Source organism: Globicephala melas, chromosome 4 (genome assembly GCF_963455315.2).
Source record: "Globicephala melas chromosome 4, mGloMel1.2, whole genome shotgun sequence".
In the NCBI taxonomy this organism is placed as follows: Eukaryota; Metazoa; Chordata; class Mammalia; order Artiodactyla; family Delphinidae; genus Globicephala; species Globicephala melas.
This window is the reverse complement of record NC_083317.1, coordinates 2,459,182-2,473,862: the sequence shown is the minus strand read 5'-3', so window position 1 is coordinate 2,473,862 and position 14,681 is coordinate 2,459,182. Positions and strand designations below refer to the sequence as shown.

General features: G+C 40.0%; 1 protein-coding gene across 4 annotated transcripts in view; it reads right to left on the bottom strand.

The window, feature by feature from the left end:
- Positions 1-4,906: 4,906 nt before the first annotated feature.
- HSF2BP (heat shock transcription factor 2 binding protein) overlaps positions 4,907-14,681 on the bottom strand; it is an 82,561-nt gene continuing 72,786 nt past the window's right edge. For all 4 annotated transcript variants that reach the window (XM_060297719.1, XM_060297722.1, XM_060297720.1 and 1 more), the window contains one exon: positions 4,907-6,757. In XM_060297719.1, the coding sequence (XP_060153702.1) occupies positions 6,549-6,757 (209 nt within the window). In that variant the 3' untranslated portion in view covers positions 4,907-6,548. The remainder of the gene's footprint in view (positions 6,758-14,681) is intronic.

The window sequence follows — 14,681 nt, the reverse complement described above, 5'->3', positions numbered from 1 at the left end:
TCAATGGATAGATCATCCAGACAGAAAATTAATAAGGAAACACTGGCCTTAAATGACACATTAGACTAGATGGACTTAATAGATATATATAGAGAGAACATTCCATCCAAAAGCAGCAGTACATTCTTCTCAAGTGCACAGGGAACATTCTCCAGGATACATCACATCCTAGACCACAAAACAAGCCTGGGTAAATTTAAGAAGACTGAAGACATATTAAGCATCTTTTCTGACCACAGTGATATACAGCTAGAAATCAATTACAAGAAAACTGGAAAAATTACAAATAGGTGGTGATTAACAACATGCTCCTGAACAACCAATGAGTCAACAAATAAATCAAAGGAGAAATTTGAAAATACCTGAGACAAATGAAAATGGAAATACAACATAGCAAAATCTCTGGAATACATTAAAGGAGTTCTAAGAGGGAAGCTCATAGAGATACAGCCCTACCTCAAGATACAAGAAAAATCTCAAACAATCTAACTTTACACCTGAAGGAACTAGAACAAACAAAACCCAAAGTCAGTAGAAGGAAGGAAATAATAAAGATCAAAGTGGAAATAAATGAAATAGAGACTAAAACAGACATAGAAAAAATTCAGTGAAACTAAGAGCTGGTTCTTGGAAAAGATAAAATTGACAAACCTTTAGATAAGCTCACTAAGAAAAAAGAGAGAAGGCTCAAATAAATTCAGAGGTGAAAGAGGGGAAATTACAACTGATACCAAAGAAATACAAAGAATCACGAGACTACTATGAACAATTATATGCCAACAAATTGGACCTTAGAATTAGCCCAAATTAAAAAAAATGGATAAATTCCTAGAAACATACAATCTTCCAAGACAGAATTATGGAGAAATAGAAATTTTCAATAGACTGACCACTAGTAAGGAAACTGAACAGTAATCCAAAAAAACTCTCTACAAACAAAAGTCCAGGACCAGATGGCTTCACTGGTGAATTCTACCAAAAATTCAAAGAAGATTTGATACCTATCCTTCTCAAACTCTTCCAGAAAACTGAAGAGGGGGGAATGCTCCCAAATTCATTTTACAAAGCCAATACTACCCTGATACCAAAACCAGACAAGGATACCACCAAAAAAGAAACTACAGGCCAATATCCCTGGGCATAGATGCAAAAATCCTCAACAAAACATTAGCAAACCAAATTCAACAACACATTAAAAGGATCATACACCATGATCAAGTGGGGATTTATTCCAATATGCCAAGGATAGTTCAATACCCACAAATCCATCAATGTGATATACCACATTAACAAATGGAAGAATAAAAATCATATGATCATCTCAATAGATGCAGAAAAAGCATTTGGCAAAACCCAACAGCCATTTATCATAAAAACTCTCAACAAACTGGGTATGGACAGAACATACCTCAACACTATAAGGCCAAATACAACAAGCCCAGAGCTAACATCATACTCAACAGTGGAAAATTAAAACCTTTTCCCTTAATATAAGGAACAAGACAAAGGTGCACAGTCTCACCCCTCTTATTCAACGTAGTACTGAAAGTCCTAGCAGAGCAATCGGGCGAAAAAAGAAATAAAAGGCGTCCAAATTGGAAAGGAAAAAGCAAAATTATCACTATTTGAGACAACATGATTTTATAGAGAGAGAAAACCCTAAACCATATGATATAGCAATTTCACATTTAGGTACTCATGCAAAAGACCTGAAAGCAGGAACTCAAACAGATACTTGTATACCAATATTCACTGCATTATTCACAATAGCCAAAGGTTAAAACAAGTGTCCACCAACAGATAAAGGGATAAACAAAATGTGTTACAAAGATACAATGGACTATTTATACACCATAAAAAGTAATGAAGTTCTGACTAATGCTCAACATGGATGAACCCTGAAGACATTATGCTGAGTGAAATAAGCCAGACCCAGGACAAATATTTGATTTCACTTATATGAGGTACTTGAGAAGTCAAATTCATAGAGATAGAAGTAGAACAGAGGATATCAGGGCTGGGAGGAGGGCAGTTATAAAATGAGGAGTTATTTAGTTGTGGCTCGCCTGGCTCCTTAGTTGCAGCTCTCCTGGCTCCTTAGTTGCAGCTTATCTGGCTCCTTAGTTGCGGTATGCGAACTCTTAGTTGTGGCACGCATGTGGGATCTAGTTCCCTGACCAGGGATCGAACCCAGGCGCCCTGCATTGGGAGTGCAGAGTCTTAACCACTGTGACACGTGAGCCACAACTAAGGAGCCCACGAGCCACAACTAAGGAGCCCACCTGCTGCAACTAAGACCTGGTGCAACCAAATAAATAAAATAAATAAATACATGTTTTTTAAAAAAAAAGAAAAGAAAAGAAGGAGTTACTGTTTAATGTACAGAGTTTCTATTTGGTACGATAAAAAGTTCTGGCAACAGACAGTGGTGATGGTTACACAACACTGTGAATATATTTAATACCACTGAATTCTACACTTCAAAATGGTTTAAATGGTAAATTTTACGTTCACCGTCCACATTTCTGTGATAAATTTTACCACCATTCAAAAAACCTGAAGGATTACAAATAACAACAAAAGGCAGAAAGAGTCTTCATTGTGTGACATGCACTAGCACATTCATTCTACAGCTGGAGACAACTTTCAACGTGCACATTCTCAGAGCAGAGAGACAGCTGTGGGCCTTAAAGATGGACCCCTGCCCTGCCCACGTGAGCCTGGGCTTGAAAAGTATCCAAAGACTTTCTAACAGGTTCATTGGCTCCACCTTCTGAGGCCACACTCTTCCCAAAGAATGCTGTATCCTATCCTGTTTCCTACACTGTATCAGGGTCTATACTGGAGACCCTACGCTGGTCAGAGAGGCCCTTCTGAAGCTGTCTAAGCATCTACATCATGGAAGAAAACAGAGTGAACTTCAACTTCAGGGCTTCTCAGAAAATCAGTAAGCCTACAAAAGTACTGACCAACCTTTTCCATTCATATTCATGTCATGGCAATACAGCTACAGAATCAGTGGAACGGGCACATTTACAACTTTTATTAAAATTCTTCCTTTGCCCATCGTCTGACTCCAGGCCTCGGCTGCTTTTCTTCAAGTCCCAGACTTGTGATGCCATGCTTGCTACTCTAATTAATTTTAAAATTCTCTGGAATAAGTGATAAACATGGGGCTATATACGTATCTGGGATGAGATGAACTCCTTATAACATTAGGCTTATCCCAGTTCACGCCACGAGCAGACACAATGACCTGCATCCTAGCAGGATGGGCTCCTCTCAGATGTCACAGAAGACAGACTAGATTGGTAATGAGAAACTGAACAGCAAGAAACTGCCCTGATCACCAGTCGAGGGGTGGGGGGGGGGGGTGAAGTCTGGCTGTTGACATGGCAGGTGTCATGCCTTTACATACAAACTGACAGCACCAAGGGGAAAAAGTTCCTTAACTTAATAAATAGAAAGGGAATTCTTTAAAATTTAAAGACATATGTACCTTTTTGAATTATGGTTTTCTCAGGGTATATGCCCAGCAGTGGGATTGCGGGGTCAGGTGGGAGGGCGAAGCTGAGGGGAGGTGAGAGTAGCATCGACATATATACACTACTGACTGTAAACAGTTGGCTGGTGGGAAGCAGCCGCTTAGCCCAGGGAGATCAGCTCCGTGCTTTGTGACCACCTAGAGGGGTGGGATAGGGAGGGTGGGAGGGAGGCTCAAGAGGGAGGGGATATGGGGACACGTGTATGCATATGGCTGATTCACTTTGTTGTGCAACAGAAACTAACACGGTATTGTGAAGCAATTATACTCCGATAAAGATCTATTAAAAAATATATATGGGGGCTTCCCTGGTGGCGCAGTGGTTGAGAGTCCGCCTGCCGATGCAGGGGACACGGGTTCGTGCCCCGGTCTGGGAAGATCCCACATGCCACGGAGTGGCTGGGCCTGTGAGCCATGGCCGCTGAACCTGCGCGTCCGGAACTGTGTTCCGCAACGGGAGAGGCCACAACAGTGAGAGGCCCGCGTACCGCAAAAGAAAAAAAAAAAGTACCATTTTATTGATTTGGTTTTTTTTTTTAATAAATGTATTTATTTATTTTTGGCTGCACTGGGTCTTTGTTGCTGCGCGTGGGCCTCCGTTAGTTGTGGCGAGCAGGGCCACTCCTTGTTGCGGTGTGCAGGCCTCCCATTGCGCTGGCTTGTCTCGTCGCAGAGCATGGGCTCTAGAGTGCAGGCTCAGTAGTTGTGGCGCACGGGCCCAGATGCTCCGCGGCATGTGGGATCTTCCCAGAGCAGGGCTCAAACCCATGTCCCCTGCACTGGCAGGCAGATTCCTAACCACTGCACCACCAGGGAAGTCCCTGATTTTTGTTTCTGATTTTAAAATTCACAAGAGACCTCAGATACTGCCACGTACATGCTTTTATGCATACTTTTTAAACTGAGTTTTCTTTAGAGCTTTAGATGCAAAAAAAGTGAAGAACCCATTTTCCCCTTGACCTTCATAAGAAGAGCAAAAATATTAGAAAGGCTAGTCACTCCTTAAAATTGGCCTTAAGTACTTTTCCTGTGATATACATTCAAAACATGTATTTGACATATGTTTCTTTTTTTTCATATCTTCATTGGAGTATAATTGCTTTACAATGGTGTGTTAGTTTCTGCTGTATAACCAAGTGAATCACTATACATATACGTTTATCACCATTTCTCTTCCCTCTTGTGTCTCCCTCCCACCCTCCCTATCCCACCCTCCCTATCCCACCCCTCTAGGTGGCACTGAGCTGATCTCCCTGTGCTATGCGGCCGCTTCCCACTAGCTATCTATTTTACATTTGGTAGTGTTTATATGTCAATGCTACTCTCTCACTTCGTCCCAGCTTCCCCTTCCCCTTCCCTATGTCCTCGAGTCCATTTTCTACATCTGCATCTTTGTTCCTGTCCTGCCCCTAGCTTCTTCAGAACCATTTCTTTTAGATTCCATGTATATGACATGTTTCTTGCTTAAGGAGTTTTCATAAGAACTCTTGCTATCCTTAGCACTTTAAAATTAGGAGGAGGAAAAACGTATCCTTCTTAATCACATCCATCTACTAATTACCTGAACTGTGCAACATTCATGGGTTTGGCCCGGTTTCATTTTTCTCTATAAGCCGCTGATCCCATCTTTGGCAGGAAAAAGACCCTGCATTTCTAGAGGCAGCACAACTAATTATACTAGTTTATCTCCTGTTACCTTATCAAACAAATAACCAAAATGAAAATGATACTATGCTAGAAAAGAACAAAAACACAACATTCTCAATTTTATTTGCCAATCAACAGGACCTACAGAGCCACACAGCACAGATGGACCAATTTCTGCCTCCGTGAATTTTAAACTGCCTTCTACAACATTTCTCTGGTTCTGATGAGCCAGGTTCCACAATATGTCGGCTCGTGAAATTCAAGCAACTGTGCCTTCCTGTGAGCTCCTTCGTTCAGCCTCAGCCATACACTGCACATTGCTGACAAAAGAAACATGAAGTTATTCCAAACTGCCAGCAAGCAGAAACAGCATACGAATGTGTATGGGACGCCTGCAAGTGTTTCTGCTCCTACAGGATGCCCAGAGACCACGGGCCTGCAGCGTCATCCTGAGGGACACAGCATGCGCTGCTACGCCTCTAGGAGTGCCAGAGAGGGAACCGCACTCACACGTTGTGACACCTGTGAGAAACGGAGCACATCCTCCTCTGTTCTCTGTGGTTGAGAAGGACACATGATGAGGGGCCTGGTACACATACCCGTGCACATTGTTTAAAGAACTCCAAGCAGCTGCATGTGCTCTAATCTATGAGGCCCTTGTCATGATACTGTTATGGAAAAACTGGACTCCTGAGCTCATAGCCAAAGGACGCAGAACAATGTAAGGAGGGATTTTTCCACCAACCACGGGCGTGTGCACTGTAATATACACCTTCCTAACATCAAGTTTATAATATTTCAGAAAACAGTAATTGTGGCACACCAATGATTCTTCTGACTTTCTTTACTCAAAAATAAAAGAGGCACAAAAATATAGAACTAAAATGTCCAATATCATCTGAAATAGCAGGTTCACCAAAAGATTTAAAGGTAAACTTGAACTGGTGGGGGGAATTAATTATAATTATTAGAGAGCCGAATGAACTGTTTTTCAAGAAAGGTATCTCAGGAAAACGCTGACCAACGGGGTAGGCGGTTATTCAACCTTCCGCTTTTAGGGGGAACCGACAGGTCTCAGGGTCTCCTGGGCAGCAGGAGCCACTCTGAGAAGGCCCTCTTCCGGATGCAGCTGATGTGGGTCTTCACGGAAGAACAGACCCTTTCTCAGGCTCACCTCCGGCAAAATTAACCCACCACCCACAAGCACGTTCACTTCCAGGAGCAAGTCAGGTGGGCACATCTCAGGACACAGCCGTCTCTAGGCATCACATTTGCTATCTGTAACACATGGCACACGGCTGGTGGCTTTAGAAGACAAAGTGGGGACCCAGGGAGAGGACGCCGGCGCTGAGCACCCTTACGCATCACGCTCCAGAGTGCGCAGGTCCTCCAGGAGCTCCTGGGCCACGGCCTGCAGGTGAGGGTTGCGGCTCTTGGCCATGGCCAGGATGCGCTGCAGGGGCAGGGAGCTGCGGATCTCCGAGGCCGTCCTGGAGAAGACTTCTGGCTCCAGCACCACAGACTGGACGAGGCGCAGCACGTGAAGACACACCTCTGTGTCCGGGTCTAGGGGGAAAGAAGTGACACTTCTGGTTAGAATAAAACCTACAGGGACCTTGGGGCAGAATCCACCCCTCAGGGGTTCTTGGCCTCTCTGAATGATGGATGTGACAGTTTAGTAAACTATGAGCTGACCCCAAACAGTGTCACTTCCTGATGTGAAAGCTTAGCTCATAAGAGGAGCATGACAATGGCATCCTCTAGTAACATCCCACCTTCAAATATCACAGTCACATAACTCTAAAATGCTGAACTGAAAATATGAGGGCTTTTCATGTAGCTTTCTGTAATTCTGCCCAGTTATAAGATTGCTTTAAGAGGTATTACTTCCTTTTCACTCCAAGTGCAGCAAAGCCCCGAGAGACCACATACAGATATGGCATCTCTTCAGGCCACTGAGTTCCGCAAAGTCACAGCTGCAACACTCAAAGCGAATTCCGTTTTCCCGTGTGAATGCTCTCTGGAGTTACAGAACCTGGCAGCCCTGCATATACTGTAGCAGCCACTAAAAAGCAGCTGGACTGAAACAACGGCCCAACACAAGTTATAACCTTTAACCACCAGGGATCCAATTCTCCTCACCACGTCTCTCTACTGGGAGCCTTTAACATGCCACTGATTCTTGATTAGATATTGTAATTGGAACCAGACTCAAAATCAGTACCTCCTTCTTAGCACTACACTTTAAAAACCTTTTAAGAAGTAAGTGGACTGAGAGAGTAGACTGAGGAAACCCTCAGTGGGAACTGCCACAGCACCAAGGCCCCCGGAGCCCTTCCCCACTGAACGAGCGCTACCAGGGCTCAGTGAAGACTGCTGTGTTGGGAAGCGGAAAAAAACCCCTGTCCTACCCTGGGCCCAGACCGTTGAAGTGCTCCTATTCGGGGGAAGGGGAAGGAAACTTGCTCTGGCACAAAAACTGCCAAAGACACAGGCAGAGCGGCTGCCACAGGGAGGAGGACAGGATCACGGGGAAGGCGCCACTCAGATGCAGGTGGATGGGAGCCGAACCAAAACAACAGAGAACTCCCCTGCGTCCTCCAGCCTAGCAAAAGCAGTCTACGGCAGCAGCGGGAGGGGCAAGAGGATGGAAGGAGACCCCTCCTGAGGCACAGACCCAAAGGGAAGGCCCGCAGCTGGGGGTGGAGACTGACAAAGGACTGGCAACTCAGTCCTCACCCGCAGCACAAGGAAGGAGAAGACTGGAAACCAGCGGCACAGAGGTCACCACAGTGACAAAACCCACACCAGCCCAACGCCCACACCGACAGCCCCACAGAACAGGAGGTGTAAACACTCTCTGTGTACTTCATCCTCTCCTGCAGAGGTTGGCGCACTGTGGCCCAAGGGCCAAATCCAGCCCAGGACCTGTTTCTGCACAGGCTGTGAGCTAAGGTTGGTTCTTACATTTTAAAGTTATCTTAAAAGAAAACAAAACAGAAGAATAATATGCAACAGAAACCACACATGACGCTCAAAGCTCAAAGTATTTAATAGCTAGCTCATTACAGGAAAAGTTTGCTGACCTCTGCTCTGCTGCCCTCCACACAATGCCCAACACTCAATCAGAAATTACAATGACAAAGCAAGGGAAACAAAACCCCACTGCAGTAATAAAGTAATCAGCAGAGCCAGACTCAGAGATAACCCAGATTTAGAAACAATTAGAAAAGGGATCTGAAATAAATACGATTAATAGATGGGAAAGCACTGCTTTAGGGTTCTTGCAGTGTACCTGAAGCAGTACAATGTTATTTAAAGATTTTTAATGTTTCAATTGAAAATCTTCAACTAACTGTGATTCATTAATATAATTAATGAATCACAGTTAATTAAAGATTGTATTGTAAACCCTAGGGAAAATACTAAAAAGAGTTTTTAAAATGTAAATGATAAGCCAACAGTGCAGATAAAATAGAATATTAAATAATCCAACAGCGGATAAAAAAGAGGAAAAAAGAAACAACTAGAAATATTTCTGTATTTCTATATACATTAGACGAAAACTGTATAAATACACTGCTTAAAAGACAGAGAATGCACAAAACGTCAAGACCCAATTATACATTGTCTACAAGACACCCAAGATAAATATAAAGACACAGGTTAAAAATAAAAGAATAAAATCATGCCATGCAAACACTAATTAAAAGAAGTCTGCAGAGCCTATATTATTATCAGACAAGGTGGACTTCAGAACAAAAAATATTACCATGGATAAGGAGGGATTATAATTGTATAATTGTATAATTATAAAGAAGTTAATGCATCAGAAAGACATGACAGTCTTAATTAGGCATGTACCTAACAACAGAGCTTTAAGAGAAACAAAGCACAATATGCTAGAAATCCAAGTGCAAATAAATTCACAATCAGAGGTTGGAAACTTTAATACTTTTATTTCCATTACTGATTTTAAAAAAGAAAGAAAATCAGTGAAGATACAGAATCCCTGAACAACACTATCAACCAACTTGACCTAATATACATTCAAAAGGATTCAAAGTACGTTCTGTGATCACAAGGAATTAAGTTAGAAATAACAGAAATATATAATACATAACAGAAAATAACAGAAATACAAAATAAATAACAGAAAAATATGTGAAAAAATCTCCAAATATTTGGAAACAAAACAACATACTTCTAAATAATGTATGGATCAAGAAGGAAGTCATAAGGAAAACTAGGAAATACTTTGAATGAAATGAAAATGAAAACACAGTATCATAATTTATAGATGCAGTTAAATCACCGCTTATCAGGGGAAATTATAGCACTGAATGCTCATATTGGAAAAGACCAAAGGTCTCAAATTAGTTACCTTAGCTTTCATCTATAAAAAAAAAGAAAAAATCAAACCCAAAACATGCCAAAGGAAGGTAATAATAAAGAGCAGAAATCAATACAAATGAGGACAAATAAAAAACAACTGGGGAGAAAACAGTAAACCCAAAAGGTGACCCTGTTAAAAAAAATCTATAAAATTGATAAAACTCTAGCCAGGCTACACAAGGAAACGGGGAAGGAAGAAAGGACAGACACAGATTACAAATTTGGGGAATGAAAGAGGAGAAATCACTATAGAACCTACAGATATTAAAGGAATAATAACGGAATATTATGAAGAAATTTGTGCCCATAAATTTTGCAACTTGGATGGAATGGACAAACTGCTTGGAAGACATAAACTACTAAGATTCGTTCAAAAAAAGAATCTCTGGAGCAGGGGACATTAGGCACAATTGAAGATGGAGGTTCTGTCTGGAAAACACATTGGATTAAGCTAAAACATACCCACAAATTCTAAGATGCTCCTTCTTCCCCTCCTCCGTTCCTATAGTTGGATGAGTCTTCTCTGGGCAATCTGAGCAACCCAAGAGGAAACATCTAAAGATACTGACCTGTGGGTTCCCAGTGAATGGCTGAGAATGGCTGAGCCAGCTCACACTACAGTGAAGTTCACAAGCCCCACTCACATGCTCAGGGCTTCCAATTGGCATTATAAATCCCACCCTTAAACACAAGCACAAAACGATGCATTACCAGACACCTGAGAAGAAGATAATTATCATTTTCAACAAAAACAAAAGGAGGACAAAAGAAAGACTAGGCAATGAGAAGAAAACTTTTTTTAAACTTTATTAATCTCCTCCTCAAGGAGATTTTTTAAAAAGTTGTATTATCCATTAAGCAAGAATGGGATGCTAGTTTTTTAATTCCAAAAAATAAAAAGGCAGCTGGAAATTAAGTGCACGATAGTAGAGATGAAGACTTCAATAGGCAGTATGGAAAATAAAGTAGAGGAAATCTCTCTAAAGCGGTACGAAAGACAAAGGGATGCAAACACTTCCAAAAAAACTGAGGAGGAGGGAATGCCTCCTAACTGATTTTATGAAGCCTATATTACCCTGATACCAAAACCAGGCAAGGACAACACAAAAAAGAAAACTGCAAGCCAATATTCTCTGATAAACACAGATGCAAAAATCCTCTATAAAATATTAACAAACTAAATACAAAAAATACATTAAAAGGATCATACACCACAATCAAGTGGGATTTATTCCAGGGATGCAAGAATGGTGCAACATCTGCAGATCAATCAATGTGTTACAAGACATTAATAAAATGAAAGGTACAAATCATATGATCATCTCAGTAGATGCAGAAAAAGCACTTGACAAGATTCAACATTAACTTATGATAATAACTCTCAATAAAATGGGTAGAGAAGGAGCATAACTCAACATAACAAAGGCCTATGACAAACCCATAGCTAACATCATACTCATTGGTGAAAAACCGAAAGCTATCCCTCTCTAAGATCAGGAAGAAGACAAGGATGCCCACTCTCACCACTCGTATTCAACATACTATTGGAAGTCCTAGCCAGAGCAATTAGGCAAGTAAAAGAAAATAAAAGGCATCCAGTTTGCAAAGGAAGAAATAAAACTGTCACTGTTTGCAGAAAAATGATTTTACATAGAGAAAACCCTAAAGAGTCCACACACACACACACAAAACTGTTAGAAATAATAAACAAATATAGTAAAGTTCCAGGGTATAAAATCAATATTAAAAGATCTGTTGGGTGTCTTTACACTAAGAACAAACTATCAGAAAGAAAAATTAAGAAAACAATCCCATCTGCAATTGGAACAAAAAGAATAAAGTACCTAGAAATAAATTTAACCAAGGAGATGAAAGACCTGTCCACTGAAAACTATAAGACACTGTTGAAAGAAACTGAAGAAGACACAAAGAAGTGGAAAGATATCCCATGCTCATGTATTGGAATGTTATACATTGTTAAAATGTCCATATTACCTAAAGCAATTCCTATCAAAATTCCAATGACATTTTTCACATTAATAGAACAAACAATCCTAAAACTTATATGGAAACACAAAAGACCCTGAATAGCTAAAGCAATCCTGAGAAAAAGAAAAAAGCTGGAGGTATCACATTCCCTGATTTCAAATTATGCTACAAAGCTATAGTAATCACAACAGTATGGTTTGGGCAGAAAATCAATGGATAGATAGATCAATGGAACAGAATTGAGAGCCCAGAAATAAACCCACACATAATATGGAAAATTAATTTACAACAAAGGAGCAAAAAACGTAAAATGGAGAAAGGATAGCCTCTTCAATAAGTAGTGTTAGGAAAATTGGACAGCCATATGCAAAAGAATGAAACTAGACCACTATCTCACACAACACACAACAATCAATTCAAAATGGCTTAAAGATTTGAATGTAAGACCTCAAACCACAAAACTCCTAGAAAAAAAAAAAAACAGTACATTCTTTGACACTGGCCTTAGCAATATCTTTCTGAATATGTCTCCTCAGGCAAAAGGAACAAAAGCTAAAATAAACAAATGGGACTACATCAAACTAAAAACTTATGCATAGCAAAGGAAACCATCAACAAAAAGAAAAGGCAACCAACCAAATGGAGAAGATATTTGCAAAGCATATATCTGGTAAGTGGTTAATATCCAACATATATAAAGAACTCATACAACTGAATATAACACACATACTCACACACATAAAAGCCTGATTTAAAAATAGGCAGAGGAGCTGAACAGACATTTTTCCAAAGAAGACATACAGATGGCCAATAGGCACATGAAAAGATGTTCAACATCACTAATTACTAGGGAAACGCAAATCAAAACCAAAATGAGATACCACCTCGTGCCTGTTAGAATGGTTATTATCAAAAAGGCAAGAAGTAAGTGTTGGTGAAGATGTAGAGAAAAGTAACTCTCATGTACTGTTGGTGGGAATATAAACTGGTGCAGCCACTCTGGAAAACAGTATGGAGGTTCCTGAAAAAATTAAGAATAGAACTACCAAATGACCCAGCTAGTCCACTCCTGGGTATTTATCCAAAGAATACAAAAACACTAATTTGAAAAGATATCTGATCTCCTATGTTCATCACAGAATTATTTACATTAGCCAAGATATGGAAACCTAAGTGTCCACTGATGGATGAATGGATAAAGAAGATGTGATGTGTGTCTGTGTCTGTGTGTGTGTGTGTGTATATATATAATATATGTGTGTGTGTATAAATACACACACACACACACAATGGAACACTACCCAACCATAAAAAAAGATGAAATCTTGCCATTTGAGACAATATAGGTGGACCTTTAGGGTATTATGCTAAGTGAACTAAGTCAGACAAAGACAAATACTGTACAATTTCTCTCATATGTGCAATTTTTTAAATGAACAAACCAAGCCAAACAAAAACAAACACATAGATACAGAGAACACAGTAGTGGTTACCAGAGGGGAAGTGGGTGGGGAAGAGAAAAATGGGTAAACAGGGTCAACTGTATGGTGACAGAGGGAAACTAAACTTTTGGTGGTGGGCATGCTGTAGTGTATGCAGAAGTCAAAATATAACTTTGCACACGTGAAACATATAATGTTATAAACCCATAAAAAATAAATAACTAAATCTCTTTTAGAGAAAAAAATTCCTATTGGCATTTTTCCAGTGTTTGTCATTTTTTAAAAAAATTTAAAAATTTAAAGAATTATTTTTATTGAGGTATAGTTGATTTGCAATATTAGTTTCAGGTGTACAACATAGTGATTCAAATTTTTATAGATGATGCTCCACTTAAAGTTATTATAAAATATTGGCTATATTCCCTGTGATGTAAAATATATCCTTGTAGCTTATTTATTTTATACATAGTAGTTTGTACCTTTTAATCCCTACGCCTATCTTGCCCCGAACCTGCCCCTCTCCCCACTAGCAACCACTATTCTTTTCTATATATCTGTGAGTCTGTTTCTGTTTTGCTATATTCATTCATTCGTTGTATTTTTTAGACTCCACATATAAGTGATAAAACAGTATTTGTCTTTCTCTGGCTGACTTACTTCACTAAGCATAATGCCCTCCAGGTCCATCCATGTTTTTGCAAATGGCAAAATTTCATTCGAGTGTGTGTGTGTGTGTGTGTGTGTGTGTGTATATGCATGCCACATCTTCGTTATCCATTCATCTGTTGATGCACACTTACGTTGCTTCCGTATCTTGGCTACTGTAAATAATGATGCTATGAACATTGGGATACATATATCTTTTTGAATTAGTGTTTTTGTTTTCTTCAGGTATATACTCAGGAGTGGAATGGCTGGATCATGGGCTGGTTCTATTAGGTTGGCCAGAAAGTTCCTTCGCCTGTTTGAACGAACTTTCCGGCCAACCCAATATCTTGAGCTTTGAGGCACCTCCATACTGTTTTCCACAGTGGCTGCACCAATTTATATTCCCAGCAAGCATACAAGAATTCGCCTTTCTCCACATCCCCACCAACATCTGTTATTGGTGGTCTTTTTGATAATAGCTGTTCTGACAGGTGTGAGGTGATGGCTCATTGTGGTTTGGTTTGCACTTCTCTGATGATTAGCAATGCTGAGCATCTTTGCATGGGCCTATTGGCCATCTGTATGTCTTCTTTGGAAAAATGTCTATTCAAGTCTTCTGCCCATTTTTTAATTGGGTTCTTTGTGTTTTGATATTGAGTTGTATGAGCTGTTTATATATTTTGGATTTAATCCCTTATTAGTCATATCATTTGCAAATATTTTCTCCCATTTAATAGGTTGTCTTTTCATTTTGTCAACAGTTTCCTTTGCTGAGCAAAAGCTTTTAAGTTTAATTAGGTACCATTCGGGGTTTTTGTGCTTTTGTTTCCTTTGCCTTAGGAGACAGATCCAAAAAAAATTACTATTATTTATGTCAAAGAGAGTTCTGCCTATGTTTTCTTCAAGGGGTTTTATGGTTTCCAGTCTTACATTTAGGTTTTTAACCCATTTTGAGTTTATTTTTGTATATGGTATAAGAAAATATTCTAATTTCATTCTTTTACATGTAGCTGTCC